Source organism: Lampris incognitus, chromosome 14 (assembly GCF_029633865.1).
Source record: "Lampris incognitus isolate fLamInc1 chromosome 14, fLamInc1.hap2, whole genome shotgun sequence".
Classification (NCBI taxonomy): Eukaryota; Metazoa; Chordata; class Actinopteri; order Lampriformes; family Lampridae; genus Lampris; species Lampris incognitus.
The window spans coordinates 49,878,512-49,899,664 of NC_079224.1; the positions used below are offsets into that span (position 1 = coordinate 49,878,512).

The following is a 21,153-nucleotide window of genomic DNA, read 5'->3' on the forward strand; positions in this document are numbered from 1 at the left end:
GGTGAGTGTGTGTGTGTGTGTGTGTGTGTGTGTGTGTTTTGTGTGAGAATCTCTTGTAGATTGTGTTCTGTGTTCTGAACACAACTTTGAGCATCACAAACAGATATGAGGTGTTTACTGTTGGTTCACTGGTTTTATGGGACATTTACTGGTTTTGTGTTGTGTCCACTGGTTTCGGGGGGGGGTTACTGATGTTAAAATAATAATAATGATGACGATGATGATAATAATAATAATGATGATGATGACGATGATGATAATAAAAACAGCAACAATAATAATAATAATAACCACTACATTTATACAGCGCTTTTCTAGACACCCGAAGCGCTTCACATTGAAGGGGGTAGCTCGCCTCAACCACCACCATGTGTAGCACCACCTGGGTGGTGCATGGCAGCCATGTTGCAGCAGAACGCTCACCACACATCAGCTTGAGGTGGAGAGGGAGGAACCACTGAGCCAGTTACATGGGGGCGATGAGATGGCCAGATGGAGAGAGCCAGGTTGGAAATGTTGCCAGGACACCGGGGACCCCCTACTCTTTGTGATAAGTGCCATGGGGTCTTCAATGACCCCAGTGAGTTAGAACCCTGGTTTAACGCCTCATCTGAAGGACGGCGTCTCCTACAGCACAGTGTCCCCGTCACTGCACTGGGGCATGACATTTGTTGTTTGTATTAGGACCAGAGGGAAGACTGCCCCCTACTGGTCCACCAACACCACTTCCGACAGCAACTCATTTTCCCAGGAGGTCTCCCATCCAAGCACTAGCCAAGGCCATACCTGCTTAGCTTCTGTCATTTGGCAAAGCCAGGGTACATGTTGGTATGGGGTCTTTACTGGTGTTACGGGGCGATTGCTGGTATTACGGGGTGTTTGCTGGTGTTACAGGGTGTTACTGGTGGTCTGTGGTGTTTACTGGTGTTACGGGGTGTGTACTGGTGTTCTGGGGTGTTTGCTGGTGTTACAGGGTGTTACTGGTGGTCTGTGGTGTTTACTGGTGTTACGGGGTGTGTACTGGTGTTCTGGGGTGTTTGCTGGTGTTACAGGGTCTTTACTGGTGTTACGGGGCGATTGCTGGTATTATGGGGTGTTTACTGGTGTTACTGGGTGTTTACTGTTGTTACAAGGTGTTTACTGGTGTTACGGGGTATTTACTGGTGTTCTGGGCTGTTTACTGGTGTTACGGGGTGTTTACTGTTGTTACAAGGTGTTTACTGGTGTTACAGGGTGTTTACTGGTGTTACAGGGTGTTTACTGGTGTTACAGGGTGTTTACTGGTGTTACAGGGTGTTACTGGTGTTCTGGGCTGTTTGCTGGTGTTACAGGGTGTTTACTGGTGTTACAGGGTGTTTACTGGTGTTACAGGGTGTTTACTGGTGTTACAGGGTGTTACTGGTGTTCTGGGCTGTTTGCTGGTGTTACAGGGTGTTTACTGGTGTTACAGGGTGTTTACTGGTGTTACAGGGTGTTTACTGGTGTTACAGGGTGTTACTGGTGTTCTGGGCTGTTTACTGGTGTTACAGGGTGTTACTGCTGTTCTGTGGTGTTTGCTGGTGTTACGGGGTGTGTAGCGCCACATTATGTAATAACGCCACATTATGTAATAACGCCGCATTATGTAATAATGTAATAAATGTTCACATCATTATGTAATAACGCCACATTTCGTAATAACTTGCTACATTTTGTAATAAAATTCTTGAACGCAATATGTAATAAAGTTTGCCGCATTTTGTAATAAGTTGTTACATATTGCACTGGTTATTACAAAATGCGGATGTTACACTTTTTTATGAAGAAAATGTAATAATTTGGTGCATTATGTAATAAACCACCAACATTTATGTCTTGATTTGAAAAAAACATAACGTCAGAACAACATTGATCTTCAGCATTCTAGCATGACTCAACTAAGAATTAATTTTACAAACTAGTAAGATGTTTCATTAGTCAAAACTTATTCAAATATAACTGTTTATTATAATCATAGAGAATGTGTTTGAATGTTCAGAGACAAAAACTGCACTAAATGCGTGTTACAGACACAAACATTATCAGTGCACTGAAATGCCAGGAGACATACACACATCTGCATTATGTTATGCATATATACGTGATAGAAAGCAGACAAAAGACAGAAACAAATATGGAATAGAAAAAACTTTATTCCAGTTCCATTTGTGTTAATGCAACATAGATGTCCTTTTCTATAGTGGTTAACAATAGTATAAACTGACTAAAAACAGTCTAAACAATCTTTCAAATCAAAATGAGATATTTCTAATCACGTTATTAAAATAAAAAAGAAGGCTAGCCGCACTTGCCGATTAACAAAAAGATTTGCAATATTTCCAATATACAAGAAATTTACTTACGACTTGAAAAAAAATCATCTTCTCTAGTAGCAACAGAGGAAATACCTTTTCCTCCAACATAAACGTCTCTTAAAACAACCATCACTTAGTAAGATTAAAGATAAACAGTCAGAAAATTATTGAACTAGGTACAACAGACACATACTGTTCAAGGTTAAATGTGATCTGTCACATTTGGAAGTTCCTCCTATCATTCTTTCCTTTATTCATTCACTATTTACATCATATCTCTCCTTCCTTCCCCTACTATGTTTTCCAAAAAATGTCCTTGATTTTGAAATGTCCACAGCTTGTGTGCCTCAACAAGACCCAGGCCCTCATCCACTTGCTATTTTTTCCAAAAAGCTCCTTTAATCTCGCTGAGAGACCACTCCCACGTCCAGCTGATTTATATAGCTTCATAATACTAATGACACTGTCACTGTCATGTTCCAACTGAAGGCTTTCAGCTAAAGATTCCCTGATGTAGATTTGAGGAAGAAATCGTGATGCAAGGTCTTGAAAAAGTTTAGAAACCCTGTTGAATACACCGAGCTTTGACATGTCAGCATGTAGTGTCAACTGAATAACATATGTCAGCAATTCTGTCGGCAGGTTGGGCATGTCACAATTTCCATCATCATCTAGAAGGGCATAATCATGGGGTATATCCAGGGGATCATGATGGTGTTCATCCAGAGCACAGTCATCTGGTTCATCCGTGAAATGGTGATGGTTTTCAACAAACGTAGCATCATGGCATTCATTCAGGGCATCATCATGGAGAACATCTTGTTCATCATCTTCTTGGTTTGATCCATTCTCATATCTTTGACATGTCCTTTCCCTCTCAGCTTCCACAATATGCTCAAGGAATGAAGACACTGACCCCTCCAGACTGAGATAATGTGCTCCATGCTCCTCTGCAATATGTCCAAGGACCAGCAATGGCAAGCTTTCTGAGTATGTGTTAGACTGAGATATAATAGAAGAGGCATCAGTTCCCAGTGTGGAGATAATGAGAAATTGGACACTGAAAATCTCAGCTGCCCTTTGTAGTGTGATGTGATCTCCGTAGGTCCCAAATTGTGACATGCTATCCAAGTATACATCCAAGTCATTTCCATCAACATAGTGAGACAAAGGTGTTCCATTTACGGTAAATGGATTAGAGCTGAGATCTGGAACTATTTCATCCCTTAGGGTTGCTGCTGATCTGAATATTCCTAATGAAGCAAGCTGATCAGCTATGGCACTAAACTGGCAATTTCCATCGGGTGCTGGGTCAAACCGTACACTCACGTCTAAGGAGTTATAGTCCCTCAGTCTGTCTTCATGTGTGTATGTCATCAAAAGTGGATGCAAAGTTAGAACTGACTTCGAAGATTTAGAGCGCTTTTTTTCTCGTTGCCATGTTGTACTGGTCACATCAGAAACAAAGAACCATTTTTCTTGCACTTTAGCTTCACCAGGAATCTTGAACTGAACTTTGTATTTTGAAAGCTTTATGTTACGTTTCATGATCCTACCAGGCAACACGCGATACCGTTTTGAAACTCAATGGGCACCATCTTTCACTCTCACCAAAACAGCGTCACTGACATGATAAACAGATGGAGGATTTTGTTTAGATGCATGCCGGATCATCCGTTTACTGCAATGCTCAGTGGCTTTCTTTGCCATTTGTCTTTGTCTTCTTCGTTTTTCCTCAAATCTGAGCTGCTGTTTCAGGGAGGGTAAATTACTTTGTGGATCATTCGTGGATTGTTCACCAATGACACTGGATGGAGAACCTGCCAGGGGATGCATCGCCGTGTTACTTTTTCTCCCATAGTATACTTGAAATGGAGACATCCAACTTAAAACTTCCTTTGGGTCTTCATTTAGCACTCGGGAATATGACGGCAAATGTTTAACCCAGTTAACCCCTTTCCTCTGACAATTCACAAGGTCATACATGATCTTTTTCCTCAGCACTCTGTGGGTCCTCTCTACCTTTCCTTGGCTTTGGGGATGGTACGGTGAACTCTCAATTATTCTCACTTGCATTGATTCCATCAGCCTTCGCACAGCTCCTTTAAACTCTCTGCCTTGATCATGCTGCAAAACTTGAGGTGAGCCATGTTCAGTGTAGATATCATAAAGATGTCTTGCAATCTCTGAGCTGTCTTTACTTTTTAATGGTTTAAGCCATGTGTATCGACTAAAGACATCAATCACAGTGAGGATGTATCGATATGTGAAATGGCCATGCTTGATCTTCCACTTTCCCAAATCAAGGAGGTCAATCTGATGCCGATCCTGTGCTTCTTTGGCCCTGATGGGCCTCGGAATGGGTTTATTTCCAAATCTAGCCTTGTGGAGTTGGTAGCGTCTGGAGCAGTCCAGTGTTTTTTGAACCTTTCTTTCACTAATGCCAGAGTGTTGCTCATTTAGTCGCTTATTCAGCTTCCTCGCACCTGATCCCTTTGTGTCATCCAGATCTTTTTTTACAATGCCAACAACTGCAGACTTCATAGCTACTGGCTTCCCGGCACATAGCAAGGTCTCTCCATCCTCACTCAGAGGGTAGAGATTCCTATTTCTCCACAGCCTCACCAGAGCAATTTGTTGCACTCTTGTACGTGCATTGACAGGAACATTGAACTCTCCCTTTAGTTTCTTCACAATGACTTCATAGACATCTTTAGTCATTGATTGTTGTTGTCCATATCCCATGCAGACAACCCAAAGGGTACAGGCCACAATTATGCTGAACTGTAGAGCTGTCAAAAAATATTTTGTTTAATTGAATATATCACGTTGTTGTATTATGTTATAGCGGTAACTTACAGTAGTTTGCTGTTATTGGTCCCCGAAATTAATCTGTCATTTCAGAAACTTTCTAAAACCAATCTAGCATCTGCTAGTTTAGCTTGTCATTGCTAATCACATCATGATTACTAACTTAAAAGTTTGGGCTTTAATCTGTTAACATGTCATATTAGTTGCAAATCAATCAACATACATTTCTGAGAGATTCTCTGAATCTGAAATCTGATATTTGTTCATACCTTTCATCGTGTTGCCTTTCAAATATTTTCCATCTTAAGTGGTCAGAGGGCATGGCAAAACTGAAGCCAAAGTGTTTGGATCTCCCCCTGGTGGCTGGCTTTAGTACACGCACACATGCTATCACCACTATGTTGTGAACCAAACCAAAAAATAATGTATAATGCTAGTCCAGTTAGAGAATTTTAATTTTTCCTAATTGTTATACATATTATGAATGCAGATGAAGGACAATAATTTTGATGGTTTATTAAATTAATTAAACTGCATTATTTTTTCTGTTTCATATTTGTTTTTATCTTTTGTCTGCTTTCTAATCACATAATATTTGTTTAACATAATGCAGATGTGTGTATGTCTCCTGACATTTCAGTGCACTGATAATGTTTGTGTCTGTAACACGCATTTAGTGCAGTTTTTGTCTCTGAACATTCAAACACATTCTCTATGATTATAATAAACAGTTATATTTGAATAAGTTTTGACTAATGAAACATCTTACTAGTTTGTAAAATGAATTCTTAGTTGAGTCATGCTAAAATGCTTAAAATCAATGTTGTTCTGACGTTATGTTTTTTTCAAATCAAGACATAAATGTTGGTGGTTTATTACATAATGCACCAAATTATTACATTTTCTTCATAAAAAAGTGTAACATCTGCATTTTGTAATAACAGGTGCAATATGTAACAACTTATTACAAAATGCGGCAAACTTTATTACATATTGCGTTCAAGAATTTTATTACAAAATGTGGCAAGTTATTGCGAGATGTGGCGTTATTACATAATGATGTGAACATTTATTACATTATTACATAATGCGGTGTTATTACATAATGCGGCGCTACAGGGTGTTTACTAGTGTTACAGGGTGTTTGCTGGTGTTACGGGGTGTTTACTAGTGTTACAGGGTGTTTACTAGTGTTACAGGGTGTTCACTAGTGTTACAGGGTGTTTACTGGTGTTCTGGGCTGTTTGCTGGTGTTACAAGGTGTTTACTAGTGTTACAGGGTGTTTACTGGTGTTACAGGGTGTTTGCTGGTGTTACAGGGTGTTTACTAGTGTTACAGGGTGTTTACTAGTGTTACAGGGTGTTTGCTGGTGTTACAGGGTGTTTACTAGTTGTACAGGGTGTTTACTAGTGTTACAGGGTGTTTACTGGTGTTACAGGGTGTTTACTAGTGTTACAGGGTGTTTACTAGTGTTACAGGGTGTTTGCTGGTGTTACAGGGTGTTTGCTGGTGTTACAGGGTGTTTACTAGTGTTACAGGGTGTTTACTAGTGTTACAGGGTGTTTGCTGGTGTTACAGGGTGTTTACTAGTTGTACAGGGTGTTTACTAGTGTTACAGGGTGTTTACTGGTGTTCTGGGCTGTTTGCTGGTGTTACAGGGTGTTTACTAGTGTTACAGGGTGTTTACTAGTGTTACAGGGTGTTTGCTGGTGTCACAGGGTGTTTACTGGTGTTACAGGGTGTTTACTGGTGTTCTGGGCTGTTTGCTGGTGTTACAGGGTGTTTACTAGTGTTACAGGGTGTTTACTAGTGTTACAGGGTGTTTGCTGGTGTCACAGGGTGTTTACTGGTGTTACAGGGTGTTTGCTGGTGTTACAGGGTGTTTACTAGTGTTACAGGGTGTTTGCTGGTGTTACAGGGTGTTTACTAGTTCTACAGGGTGTTTACTAGTGTTACAGGGTGTTTACTGGTGTTCTGGGGTGTTTGCTGGTGTTACAGGGTGTTTGCTGGTGTTACAGGGTGTTTACTAGTGTTACAGGGTGTTTACTGGTGTTCTGGGCTGTTTGCTGGTGTTACAGGGTGTTTACTAGTGTTACAGGGTGTTTGCTGGTGTTACAGGGTGTTTACTGGTGTTCTGGGCTGTTTGCTGGTGTTACAGGGTGTTTGCTGGTGTTCTGGGCTGTTTGCTGGTGTTACAGGGTGTTTGCTGGTGTTCTGGGCTGTTTGCTGGTGTTACAGGCTGTTTACTAGTGTTAAAGGGTGTTTACTGGTGTTACAGGGTGTTTGCTGGTGTTACAGGGTGTTTACTAGTTGTACAGGGTGTTTACTAGTGTTACAGGGTGTTTACTGGTGTTCTGGGGTGTTTGCTGGTGTTACAGGGTGTTTGCTGGTGTTACAGGGTGTTTACTAGTGTTACAGGGTGTTTACTGGTGTTCTGGGCTGTTTGCTGGTGTTACAGGGTGTTTACTAGTGTTACAGGGTGTTTACTAGTGTTACAGGGTGTTTGCTGGTGTTACAGGGTGTTTACTGGTGTTCTGGGCTGTTTGCTGGTGTTACAGGGTGTTTACTAGTGTTACAGGGTGTTTACTAGTGTTACAGGGTGTTTATTGGTGTTCTGGGGTGTTTGCTGGTGTTACAGGGTGTTTGCTGGTGTTACAGGGTGTTTACTGGTGTTCTGGGGTGTTTGCTGGTGTTATGGGGTATTTACTGGTGTTACAGGGTGTTACTGGTGGTCTGTGGTGTTTGCTGGTGTTACAGGGTGTTTACTAGTGTTACAGGGTGTTTGCTGGTGTTCTGGGCTGTTTGCTGGTGTTACAGGGTGTTTACTGGTGTTACAGGGTGTTACTGGTGTTCTGGGGGGTTCGCTGGTGTTACAGGGTGTTTACTGGTGTTCTGGGGGGTTTGCTGGTGTTACAGGGTGTTTACTGGTGTTCTGGGGGGTTTGCTGGTGTTACGGGGTATTTACTGGTGTTACAGGGTGTTTGCTGGTGTTACAGGGTGTTTGCTGGTGTTACAGGGTGTTTACTGGTGTTACAGGGTGTTTGCTGGTGTTCTGGGGTGTTTGCTGGTGTTACAGGGTGTTTGCTGGTGTTACAGGGTGTTTGCTGGTGTTACAGGGTGTTTGCTGGTGTTCTGGGGGTGTTTACTGGTGTTACAGGGTGTTTGCTGGTGTTCTGGGGTGTTTGCTGGTGTTCTGGGGTGTTTGCTGGTGTTACAGGCTGTTTGCTGGTGTTCTGGGGTGTTTACTAGTGTTACAGGGTGTTTACTAGTGTTACAGGCTGTTTGCTGGTGTTACAGGCTGTTTGCTGGTGTCCTGGGGTGTTTGCTGGTGTTACGGGGTATTTACTGGTGTTACAGGGTGTTTGCTGGTGTTCTGGGGTGTTTGCTGGTGTTACAGGGTGTTTACTAGTGTTACAGGCTGTTTGCTGGTGTTACAGGCTGTTTGCTGGTGTTCTGGGGTGTTTGCTGGTGTTACAGGGTGTTTACTAGTGTTACAGGGTGTTTACTGGTGTTACAGGGTGTTTGCTGGTGTTACGGGGTGTTACTGGAGTTACAGGGTGTTTACTAGTGTTACAGGCTGTTTACTGGTGTTACAGGCTGTTTGCTGGTGTTCTGGGGTGTTTACTAGTGTTACAGGGTGTTTACTAGTGTTACAGGCTGTTTACTGGTGTTCTGGGGTGTTTGCTGGTGTTCTGGGGTGTTTGCTGGTGTTACAGGGTGTTTACTAGTGTTACAGGGTGTTTACTGGTGTTACAGGCTGTTTGCTGGTGTTACGGGGTGTTACTGGTGTTACAGGGTGTTTACTAGTGTTACAGGGTGTTTACTAGTGTTACAGGGTGTTTACTGGTGTTACAGGGTGTTTGCTGGTGGTACAGGGTGTTTGCTGGTGTTACAGGGTGTTTACTAGTGTTACAGGGTGTTTGCTGGTGTTCTGGGATGTTTGCTGGTGGTACAGGGTGTTTACTAGTGTTACAGGGTGTTTACTGGTGTTACAGGGTGTTTGCTGGTGTCACGGGGTGTTACTGGTGTTACAGGGTGTTTACTAGTGTTACAGGCTGTTTACTGGTGTTACAGGCTGTTTGCTGGTGTTCTGGGGTGTTTGCTGGTGTTACAGGGTGTTTACTGGTGTTACAGGGTGTTTACTAGTGTTACAGGGTGTTTACTGGTGTTACAGGGTGTTTACTGGTGTTACAGGGTGTTTGCTGGTGTTACAGGGTGTTTACTGGTGTTACAGGGTGTTTACTAGTGTTACAGGGTGTTTACTGGTGTTACAGGCTGTTTGCTGGTGTTCTGGGGTGTTTACTAGTGTTACAGGGTGTTTACTAGTGTTACAGGCTGTTTACTGGTGTTCTGGGGTGTTTGCTGGTGTTCTGGGGTGTTTGATGGTGTTACAGGGTGTTTACTAGTGTTACAGGGTGTTTACTGGTGTTACAGGCTGTTTGCTGGTGTTACGGGGTGTTACTGATGTTACAGGGTGTTTACTAGTGTTACAGGGTGTTTACAAGTGTTACAGGGTGTTTACTGGTGTTACAGGGTGTTTGCTGGTGTTACAGGGTGTTTGCTGGTGTTACAGGGTGTTTACTAGTGTTACAGGGTGTTTGCTGGTGTTACAGGCTGTTTACTGGTGTTCTGGGGTGTTTGCTGGTGTTCTGGGGTGTTTGCTGGTGTTACAGGGTGTTTACTAGTGTTACAGGGTGTTTACTGGTGTTACAGGGTGTTTGCTGGTTTTACAGGGTGTTTGCTGGTGTTCTGGGGTGTTTACTAGTGTTACAGGGTGTTTACTAGTGTTACAGGCTGTTTACTGGTGTTCTGGGGTGTTTGCTGGTGTTCTGGGGTGTTTACTTGTGTTACAGGGTGTTTACTGGTGTTACAGGGTGTTTATTAGTGTTACAGGGTGTTTACTAGTGTTACAGGGTGTTTACTAGTGTTCTGGGGTGTTTGCTGGTGTTACAGGGTGTTTACTAGTGTTACAGGGTGCTTACTGGTGTTACAGGGTGTTTACTGGTGTTACAGGGTGTTTACTAGTGTTACAGGGTGTTTGCTGGTGTTACAGGGTGTTTACTGGTGTTACAGGGTGTTTGCTGGTGTTACAGGGTGTTTACTAGTGTTACAGGGTGTTTACTAGTGTTACAGGGTGTTTGCTGGTGTTACAGGGTGTTTACTAGTTGTACAGGGTGTTTACTAGTGTTACAGGGTGTTTACTGGTGTTCTGGGCTGTTTGCTGGTGTTACAGGGTGTTTACTAGTGTTACAGGGTGTTTACTAGTGTTACAGGGTGTTTGCTGGTGTCACAGGGTGTTTACTGGTGTTACAGGGTGTTTGCTGGTGTTACAGGGTGTTTACTAGTGTTACAGGGTGTTTGCTGGTGTTACAGGGTGTTTACAGGTGTTACAGGGTGTTTGCTGGTGTTACAGGGTGTTTACTAGTTCTACAGGGTGTTTACTAGTGTTACAGGGTGTTTACTGGTGTTCTGGGGTGTTTGCTGGTGTTACAGGGTGTTTGCTGGTGTTACAGGGTGTTTACTAGTGTTACAGGGTGTTTGCTGGTGTTACAGGGTGTTTACTGGTGTTCTGGGCTGTTTGCTGGTGTTACAGGGTGTTTGCTGGTGTTCTGGGCTGTTTGCTGGTGTTACAGGGTGTTTGCTGGTGTTCTGGGCTGTTTGCTGGTGTTACAGGCTGTTTACTAGTGTTAAAGGGTGTTTACTGGTGTTACAGGGTGTTTACTGGTGTTACAGGGTGTTTACTGGTGTTCTGGGGTGTTTGCTGGTGTTACAGGGTGTTTACTAGTGTTACAGGGTGTTTACTAGTGTTACAGGGTGTTTGCTGGTGTTACAGGGTGTTTACTGGTGTTACAGGGTGTTTACTGGTGTTACAGGGTGTTTGCTGGTGTCACGGGGTGTTTACTAGTGTTTTGGGATGTTTACTGGTGTTCTGGGGTGTTTACTGGTGTTACAGGGTGTTTACTGGTGTTACAGGGTGTTTACCAGTGTTACAGGGTGTTTACTGGTGTTCTGGGGTGTTTACTAGTGTTACAGGGTGTTTACTGGTGTTACAGGGTGTTTACTGGTGTTACAGGGTGTTTACTAGTGTTACAGGGTGTTTACTAGTGTTACAGGGTGTTTACTAGTGTTACAGGCTGTTTGCTGGTGTTCTGGGGTGTTTGCTGGTGTTACAGGGTGTTTACTAGTGTTACAGGGTGTTTACTGGTGTTACAGGGTGTTTGCTCATGTTACAGGGTGTTTGCTGGTGTTCTGGGGTGTTTGCTGGTGTTACAGGGTGTTTACTAGTGTTACAGGCTCTTTGCTGGTGTTCTGGGGTGTTTGCTGGTGTTACAGGGTGTTTACTAGTGTTACAGGGTGTTTACTGGTGTTACAGGGTGTTTGCTGGTGTTACAGGGTGTTTACTGGTGTTCTGGGGTGTTTACTGGTGTTACAGGGTGTTTGCTGGTGTCACGGGGTGTTTACTGGTGTTACAGGGTGTTTACTGGTGTTCTGGGGTGTTTACTGGTGTTACAGGGTGTTTACTAGTGTTACAGGGTGTTTACTGGTGTTACAGGGTGTTTACTGGTGTTACAGGGTGTTTACTGGTGTTCTGGGGTGTTTACTGGTGTTACAGGGTGTTTACTAGTGTTACAGGGTGTTTACTGGTGTTACAGGGTGTTTACTAGTGTTACAGGGTGTTTACTGGTGTTACAGGGTGTTTACTGGTGTTACAGGGTGTTTACTAGTGTTACAGGGTGTTTACTGGTGTTACAGGGTGTTTACTGGTGTTACAGGGTGTTTACTGGTGTTACAGGGTGTTTACTGGTGTTACAGGGTGTTTACTAGTGTTACAGGGTGTTTGCTGGTGTTACAGGGTGTTTACTAGTGTTACAGGGTGTTTACTGGTGTTACAGGGTGTTTACTAGTGTTACAGGGTGTTTACTGGTGTTACAGGGTGTTTACTAGTGTTACAGGGTGTTTACTGGTGTTACAGGGTGTTTACTGGTGTTCTGGGGTGTTTGCTGGTGTTACAGGGTGTTTACTGGTGTTACAGGGTGTTTACTGGTGTTCTGGGCTGTTTGCTGGTGTTACAGGCTGTTTACTAGTGTTAAAGGGTGTTTACTGGTGTTACAGGGTGTTTACTGGTGTTACAGGGTGTTTACTGGTGTTCTGGGGTGTTTGCTGGTGTTCTGGGCTGTTTGCTGGTGTTACAGGCTGTTTACTAGTGTTAAAGGGTGTTTACTGGTGTTACAGGGTGTTTACTGGTGTTACAGGGTGTTTACTGGTGTTCTGGGGTGTTTGCTGGTGTTACAGGGTGTTTACTAGTGTTACAGGGTGTTTACTAGTGTTACAGGGTGTTTGCTGGTGTTACAGGGTGTTTACTGGTGTTACAGGGTGTTTACTGGTGTTACAGGGTGTTTGCTGGTGTCACGGGGTGTTTACTAGTGTTTTGGGATGTTTACTGGTGTTCTGGGGTGTTTACTGGTGTTACAGGGTGTTTACTGGTGTTACAGGGTGTTTACCAGTGTTACAGGGTGTTTACTGGTGTTCTGGGGTGTTTACTAGTGTTACAGGGTGTTTACTGGTGTTACAGGGTGTTTACTGGTGTTACAGGGTGTTTACTAGTGTTACAGGGTGTTTACTAGTGTTACAGGGTGTTTACTAGTGTTACAGGCTGTTTGCTGGTGTTCTGGGGTGTTTGCTGGTGTTACAGGGTGTTTACTAGTGTTACAGGGTGTTTACTGGTGTTACAGGGTGTTTGCTCATGTTACAGGGTGTTTGCTGGTGTTCTGGGGTGTTTGCTGGTGTTACAGGGTGTTTACTAGTGTTACAGGCTCTTTGCTGGTGTTCTGGGGTGTTTGCTGGTGTTACAGGGTGTTTACTAGTGTTACAGGGTGTTTACTGGTGTTACAGGGTGTTTGCTGGTGTTACAGGGTGTTTACTGGTGTTCTGGGGTGTTTACTGGTGTTACAGGGTGTTTGCTGGTGTCACGGGGTGTTTACTGGTGTTACAGGGTGTTTACTGGTGTTCTGGGGTGTTTACTGGTGTTACAGGGTGTTTACTAGTGTTACAGGGTGTTTACTGGTGTTACAGGGTGTTTACTGGTGTTACAGGGTGTTTACTGGTGTTCTGGGGTGTTTACTGGTGTTACAGGGTGTTTACTAGTGTTACAGGGTGTTTACTGGTGTTACAGGGTGTTTACTAGTGTTACAGGGTGTTTACTGGTGTTACAGGGTGTTTACTGGTGTTACAGGGTGTTTACTAGTGTTACAGGGTGTTTACTGGTGTTACAGGGTGTTTACTGGTGTTACAGGGTGTTTACTGGTGTTACAGGGTGTTTACTGGTGTTACAGGGTGTTTACTAGTGTTACAGGGTGTTTGCTGGTGTTACAGGGTGTTTACTAGTGTTACAGGGTGTTTACTGGTGTTACAGGGTGTTTACTAGTGTTACAGGGTGTTTACTGGTGTTACAGGGTGTTTACTAGTGTTACAGGGTGTTTACTGGTGTTACAGGGTGTTTACTGGTGTTCTGGGGTGTTTGCTGGTGTTACAGGGTGTTTACTAGTGTTACAGGGTGTTTACTAGTGTTACAGGGTGTTTACTGGTGTTACAGGCTGTTTGCTGGTGTCACGGGGTGTTTACTGGTGTTACAGGGTGTTTACTAGTGTTACAGGGTGTTTACTGGTGTTACAGGGTGTTTACTGGTGTTCTGGGGTGTTTGCTGGTGTTACAGGTTGTTTACTAGTTTTACAGGGTGTTTACTAGTGTTACAGGGTGTTTACTGGTGTTACAGGCTGTTTACTAGTGTTACAGGGTGTTTACTGGTGTTACAGGGTGTTTACTAGTGTTTTGGGATGTTTACTAGTGTTACAGGGTGTTTACTAGTGTTACATGGTGTTTACTGGTGTTACAGGGTGTTTACTGGTGTTACGGGGTGTTTACTGGTGTTGTGGGGTGTTTACTGGTGTTACAGGGTGTTTACTAGTGTTACATGGTGTTTACTGGTGTTACAGGGTGTTTACTGGTGTTACGGGGTGTTTACTGGTGTTGTGGGGTGTTTACTGGTGTTACAGGGTGTTTACTAGTGTTTTGGGATGTTTACTAGTGTTACAGGGTGTTTACTGGTGTTACAGGGTGTTTACTGGTGTTACGGGGTGTTTACTGGTGTTACAGGGTGTTTACTGGTGTCACGGGGTGTTTACTAGTGTTACAGGGTGTTTACTGGTGTTCTGGGGTGTTTACTGGTGTTACAGGGTGTTTACTGGTGTCACGGGGTGTTTACTGGTGTTTTGGGATGTTTACTGGTGTTACAGGGTGTTTACTGGTGTTCTGGGGTGTTTGCTGGTGTTACAGGGTGTTTACTAGTGTTACAGGGTGTTTACTGGTGTTACAGGGTGTTTGCTGGTGTCACGGGGTGTTTACTGGTGTTACAGGGTGTTTACTGGTGTTACAGGGTGTTTACTAGTGTTACAGGGTGTTTACTAGTGTTACAGGGTGTTTACTAGTGTTACAGGGTGTTTACTGGTGTTACAGGGTGTTTACTGGTGTTACAGGGTGTTTACTGGTGTTACAGGGTGTTTACTGGTGTTACAGGGTGTTTACTGGTGTTACAGGGTGTTTACTAGTGTTACAGGATGTTTACTGGTGTGAGACGCTGGTCTCTCAGACGCTAGATGAACATCTTCAGATGGAGTCAGTCACCGCTGCTCGACTGAGAGACGCTGGCGTGTCAGCTGCACATCCACATGTCTGGTCTCAGATCTCTGAGCAGATCTAAGGGAAGAAACCTCATCTGTTTTAAACAAACATACTATCTCTCACTGGTCTTTTGTATGTGTGTTGAGTGTGTATCTGTGCTTACGTGTGTTGAGTGTGTGTCTGTGCTTACGTGTGTGTGTGTGTGTGTGTGTGGGGGGGGGGTGCAGGTTTTCGTGGAGCTGAATGAGTTGGTGATGGATAAGAATCAGGAGTTGCAGTGGAGAGAGACAGCTCGCTGGATAAAGTTTGAAGAGGATGTGGAGAAGGAGACAGACCGCTGGGGGAAGCCTCACGTCGCCTCCCTGTCCTTCAGAAGCCTCCTGGAGCTCCGCAGAACTATCTCCCATGGTGCACGAGGGGAAGGGGGGGTGATAAAATGCGAGAGAGAGAGAGATTTGATATTCAGAAGAACATTTATTTAGTTTACATTCCAGTCCATCACCTGATATTCAGATTTATGTTTTATTATAATCCAGCTCATAACACGTTTTATTATAATCCAGCTCATAACACGTTTTATTGTAATCCAGCTCATAACACGTTTTATTATTATCCAGCTCATAACACGTTTTATTGTAATCCAGCTCATAACACGTTTTATTATTATCCAGCTCATAACACGTTTTATTGTAATCCAGCTCATAACACGTTTTATTATAATCCAGCTCATAACACGTTATATTGTAATCCAGCTCATAACACGTTTTATTAAAATCCAGCTCATAACACGTTTTATTAAAATCCAGCTCATAACACGTTTTATTGTAATCCAGCTCATAACACGTTTTATTGTAATCCAGCTCATAACACGTTTTATTAAAATCCAGCTCATAACACGTTTTATTGTAATCCAGCTCATAACACGTTTTATTATAATCCAGCTCATAACACGTTTTATTGTAATCCAGCTCATAACACGTTTTATTGTAATCCAGCTCATAACACGTTTTATTATTATCCAGCTCATAACACGTTTTATTAAAATCCAGCTCATAACACGTTTTATTGTAATCCAGCTCATAACACGTTTTATTGTAATCCAGCTCATAAAACATCTTCTTGTAATCCAGCTCATAAAACATCTTCTTGTAATCCAGCTCATAACACGTTTTATTGTAATCCAGCTCATAAAACAAAACAGTTTAAGAAAAAGTCTCATTGAGTAGTTCAAACAAAGGTTTTATACCAATAAACAGGTTTTCAAATCGTCCACACTGTAAAAGAGAGCGACACAGAGAGAGGGACAAACCCCATTATCAACACTACAACTGGTACAGTGCATCCGGAAAGTATTCACACACATTCCCCACATTTTGTTATGTTACAGCCTTATTCCAAAATGGATTAAATTCCTTTTTTTTCTCATCAATCTACACACAATAAATGCCCCATAATGACAAAGTCAGGTTTTGTAGAAATTTTTGCAAATTTATTAAAAATAAAAAACTGAAATATTGCATGTACATAAACATTCACACCCTTTGCTATGACACTGAAAACTGAGCTCAGGTTCATCCTGTTTCCACTGATCATCCTTGAGATGTTTCTACATCTTGATTGGAGTCCACTTGTAGTAAATTCAATTGATTGGACATGATTTGGAAAGGCACACACCTGTCTATATAAGGTCCCACTGTTGACAGTGCATGTCAGAGCAGAAACCAAGCCATGAAGTCAAAGGAATTGTCTGTGGACCTCCGAGACAGGATTGTATCGAGGCACAGATCTGGGGAAGGGTACAAAAACATTTCTACAGCTTTGAAGGTCCCAAAGAGCACAGTGGTCTCCCATCATTCGTAAATGGAAGAAGTTTGGATCCACCAGGACCCTTCCTAGAGCTGGCTGCCCAGCCAAACTGAGCAATCGGGGGAGAAGGGCCTTGGTCAAGGAGGTGACCAAGAAACTGATGGTCACTCTGACAGAACTCCAGCGTTCCTCTGTGGAGATGGGAGAACCTTCCAGAAGGACAACCATCTCTGCAGCACTCCACCAATCAGGCCTTTATGGTAGAGTGGCCAGACGGAAGCCTCTGCTCAGTAAAAGGCACATGACAGCCCACTTGGAGTTTGCCAGAAAGCACCTAAAGGACTCTCAGACCATGAGAAACAAAATTCTCTGGTCTGATCAAACCAAGATTGAACTCTTTGGCCTGAATGCCAAACGTCACGTCTGGAGGAAACCAGGCACCTCTCATCACCTTGCTAATACCATCCCTACAGTGAAACATGGTGGTGGCAGCATCATGCTGTGGGGATGTTCTTCAGCGGCAGGAACTGGGAGACTAGTCAGGATCGAGGGAAAGATGAATGGAGCAAAGTACAGAGAGATCCTTGATGTAAACCTGCTCCAGAGCGCTCAGGACCTCAGACTGGGGCGAAGGTTTACCTTTCAACATGACAACGACCCTAAGCACACAGCCAAGACAACGAAGGAGTGGCTTCGGGGCATGTCTGTGAATGTCCTTGAGTGGCCCAGCCAGAGCCCAGACTTGAACCCCATTGAACATCTCTGGAAAGACCTGAAAATAGCTATGCAGCGACGCTCCCCATCTAACCTTACAGAGCTGGAGAGGATCTGCAGAGAAGAATGGGAGAAATACCCCAAATATAGGTGTGCCAAGCTTGTAGCTTCATACCCAAGAAGACTTGAGGTTGTAATCACTGCCAAGGGTGCCTCAACCAAGTACTGAGTAAAGGGTGTGAATACTTATGTCCATGCAATATTTCAGTTTTTTATTTTTAATAAATTTGCAAAAATGTCTACAAAACCTTTTTCGCTTTGTCATTATGGGGTATTGTGTGTAGATTGATGAGAGAAAAAAAAAGGAATTTAATCCATTTTGGAATAAGGCTGTAACATAACAAAATGTGGGGAAAGTGAAGGGGTGTGAATACTTTCTGGATGCACTGTATATAGACAACAGGACATCAACTACAATAGTGCAAGTTAAGAGAAAAAAATTTAATAGCAAGTCAACTCTATTTGTATAGCACACCATCACTAACACAACTTTGCCTTAGGGGGCTTTCAGCAACACAACATCCTGTCTTTAGACCCTCATCGGATAAGGAACAACTCCCTAAAACCTTTAACAGGGAGTCCAAAGGAGTTGAATAGAGTGCAGCTGGACTTGGTATATATCCGTGAAGACGTCCCGTAGCAAACGTTGCCTCACAGTTTGCTACGGGACAACACCCTCCACAATAGGACCAACCTCAGCCCACACCAGACTTGCCAACTACTGGACCTTTGCCTGAACACTACATATTTCCAATTCAGGAGCCAGTTTTACAGACAGAAACACAGCTGTGCAATGGGCTCACCAGTATCTCCCATTGTGGCCAACTTATATATGGAAGAGGTAGAACACAGGGCCCTGAACTCCTTCAGAGGAACACCTCCGAGCCACTGGTTCAGATATGTGGACGACACATGGGTCAAAATCCAAACACAAGAGATGCAAGCATTTACCAAACACATCAACTCAGTAGACAAGAACATTAAGTTCACAAGGGAAGACGTAAAGAACAACAGTTTGCCCTTCTTGGACTGTGACGTCCACATTGGGGAAGACAGGAGCCTCCACATTGGGGTTTACAGGAAACCTACACACACAGACCAATATCTACTTTTCGACTCACACCACCCTCTGGAACACAAACTGGGCGTCATCAGAACTCTGCAACACAGAGCTGACAATGTGCCCAGCAGCACTCAGGCCCAACGAGAAGAACACAAACACCTGAGGGGAGCTTTAAAAACCTGTGGCTACCCCAGTTGGACCTTTGTGAAAACTGCAACACGTTCCAGAAAGACCAACCAGGTGAGCGACGAGGAGAAAAGGAACAGAAGGAATAACACAGTCATCCTGTATGTTTCTGGGGTCTCCGAGAAACTCAGGAGAACTTTCAACAAACACCGCATCCTGGTATACTTCAAACCCAGCAACACACTCCGACAAAGACTGGTTCATCCCAAAGACCGTGTACCACACACCCGGAAAAGCAATCTGGTGTGTGCTGTACAAAGCAATGAGGATTGCACTGACCTATACATAGGAGAAACCAAACAACCACTACACAAACGGATGGCCCAACACAGAAGGCCAAACTCCTCAGGACAAGACTCAGCAGTCTATCTACACCTAAAGGAGAAGACACACTCCTTCCAGGACAGCAATGTACACATTTTGGACAGAGAAGATAGATGGTTTGAAAGAGGGGTGAAGGAAGCCATCTATGCGAAACTGGGAAAACCATCTCTCAACAGAGGAGGAGGTCTGCGACACCACCTATCTCCCACTTACAATGCCGTCCTTTCATCTCTACCCAGGAGACTCAAGAAGCCTAGCCTCCAAGAACAACAGTCGGTCACTAACGGCTCCAACCACTCTCATGACCACTGAACAATGAAGTCGAAACTAACACCCCCAAGCCTCTTGGATGAGAGGCGAAACGTCTTCACGGATATATACCAAGTCCAGTTGCACTTGATTCAACTCCTGTGGATAACCCATGACCTGGATGAATGAGAACATTCACAGACATTTAACAGGGAGAGAAAATAGGAAGAAACCTCAGGGAGAGCAACAGAGGGCTCTCTCTCCCAAGACGGACAACGTGCAGTGATGTTGTGTGTACACAACTTACACAATAAATAAATAAATAAAACATCAACCGGCAATAAAACCAGCACTCACCCGTGTTACACAAATTAGAAAAAGAAAACCAGGTCTTCTTCATCTCCCACTAAGCACAATACTCCCCATTTAAGGCTGAAAGCCTCTAAATTGTTTACCACTTCACCCTGATCCGAGCCTTCAGCAGTCCTATAAGAACCAGCACAGGGTCCACACAGCCCACCGCCCGGCCCAGCTCTTACAGCTCAGCCAGATTGCTATTTTGGCAGTGGCTGATATAAAATGTATAATTGTTTGCGTACCTTTCTTCCTGGCTAGGTATTTGGGACCATATACAAACAACTGAAAAGAAAAAGCCTCCCCCAAGCCCAAAGACCAGCCCCTCAACAAATCAAACACACCCACCAACCTTGGACACTGGACAAATAAATGTATTGGAGTTTCACACTGTGAGCAAAAAAGGCACACCTCCCTGTGATCAGGATCCAGGTGTGCTCTGTGTCTGTTCGTGCCTATCACTCCATGCACAATCCTCCACTGGAGGTCAGCTGACCATTTTTCAACCGGTAACTTGTACAGGGACCACCAACAGCCTTTTGGGGAAGAGCCTGGACCAAAAAACTCTGACCACTTCGATGCTTTCATGGCCTGCAGAGACTGAAAGTGCCTCACCTTCACACACAGGATGTAAGCTGCTTTTTTTTCCAGGTCCTCAAACTTGTCCAGCCGTGGCGTGGGGTCATGAAAGAAAGGAGTCGGCCCTCCACCTCCTGCCACTCCCCCACATTAGGAGAGACTTGCGCTTCACCAGCACGCACACGCACAAACACCCTCCAGTCATTTACATTCCTGCACACACGCACCACACTCACCCTGCACACAAACACAGTCTTTTACACACCCCACATCCAGGACTCTAGTTGCACCATACACATCCCGCATTTCCCTTCCCTGAATAGAAATAAATGTGCCTACGGGCTTGACCCTGCCCGACCCCTGCACTGGTTCCTTTCCGACGTACAACAGTACAATCTGGCCACGATGGAACTGGGTCCAGCAGGAACTCCAGCAGCAACTCCGGCGGCTACTTCCAGCGGAACTGGCGATCCTCCGCTCATCATAAGACTCAACGCAGCAGTCCAACAACAAGGCACACGGATCACTGCGCTGGAGAACAGTCTCAACGCCGCCTTCGCTCAGGTCCTCGCTGGGCTGGATCGCCTGGACGTGACGGGAAGCCCACCGCAACCCGGGTCTCAAGCGGACCAACCTGCCCCAGGACCAGTTCCAGCCCCAGCTCCGGTTGTCGGGCCCGCTATAGAGAGCCCAAGCTAACCCCCCCCCCCCGAAGTCCTATGAGGGTGAGTTCGAGCTCTGCCATTGTTTCTTAGTTCAGTGCGAGCTGGTATTCCGCCACCAGCCCAGCCGTTACACTTCAGACGGCGCTAAGGTCACCTTTATCATGTCGCTGCTCTCAGATGGGCCACGGCTGCCCTAGACCAGAAACCCGCCCTATCTTCTGATTATGCAGCCTTTTTCAGCGAATTCACGAGTGTGTTCGATCACCCCATTGGTGGCTGTGACGCCACCGCCCGTCTACACAGTATCAAACAGGGCTCTCGTTCGGTGGC

General features: G+C 44.3%; 1 protein-coding gene across 1 annotated transcript in view; it reads left to right on the forward strand.

Moving 5' to 3' along the window:
- The window catches only part of slc4a2a (solute carrier family 4 member 2a), a 122,351-nt gene that overhangs the window by 46,097 nt on the left and 55,101 nt on the right, over positions 1 to 21,153 (forward strand). Inside the window, exon 3 of the mRNA XM_056293953.1 lies at positions 15,051 to 15,231. Coding sequence (XP_056149928.1) covers positions 15,051 to 15,231 — 181 coding nt within the window. The remainder of the gene's footprint in view (positions 1 to 15,050; positions 15,232 to 21,153) is intronic.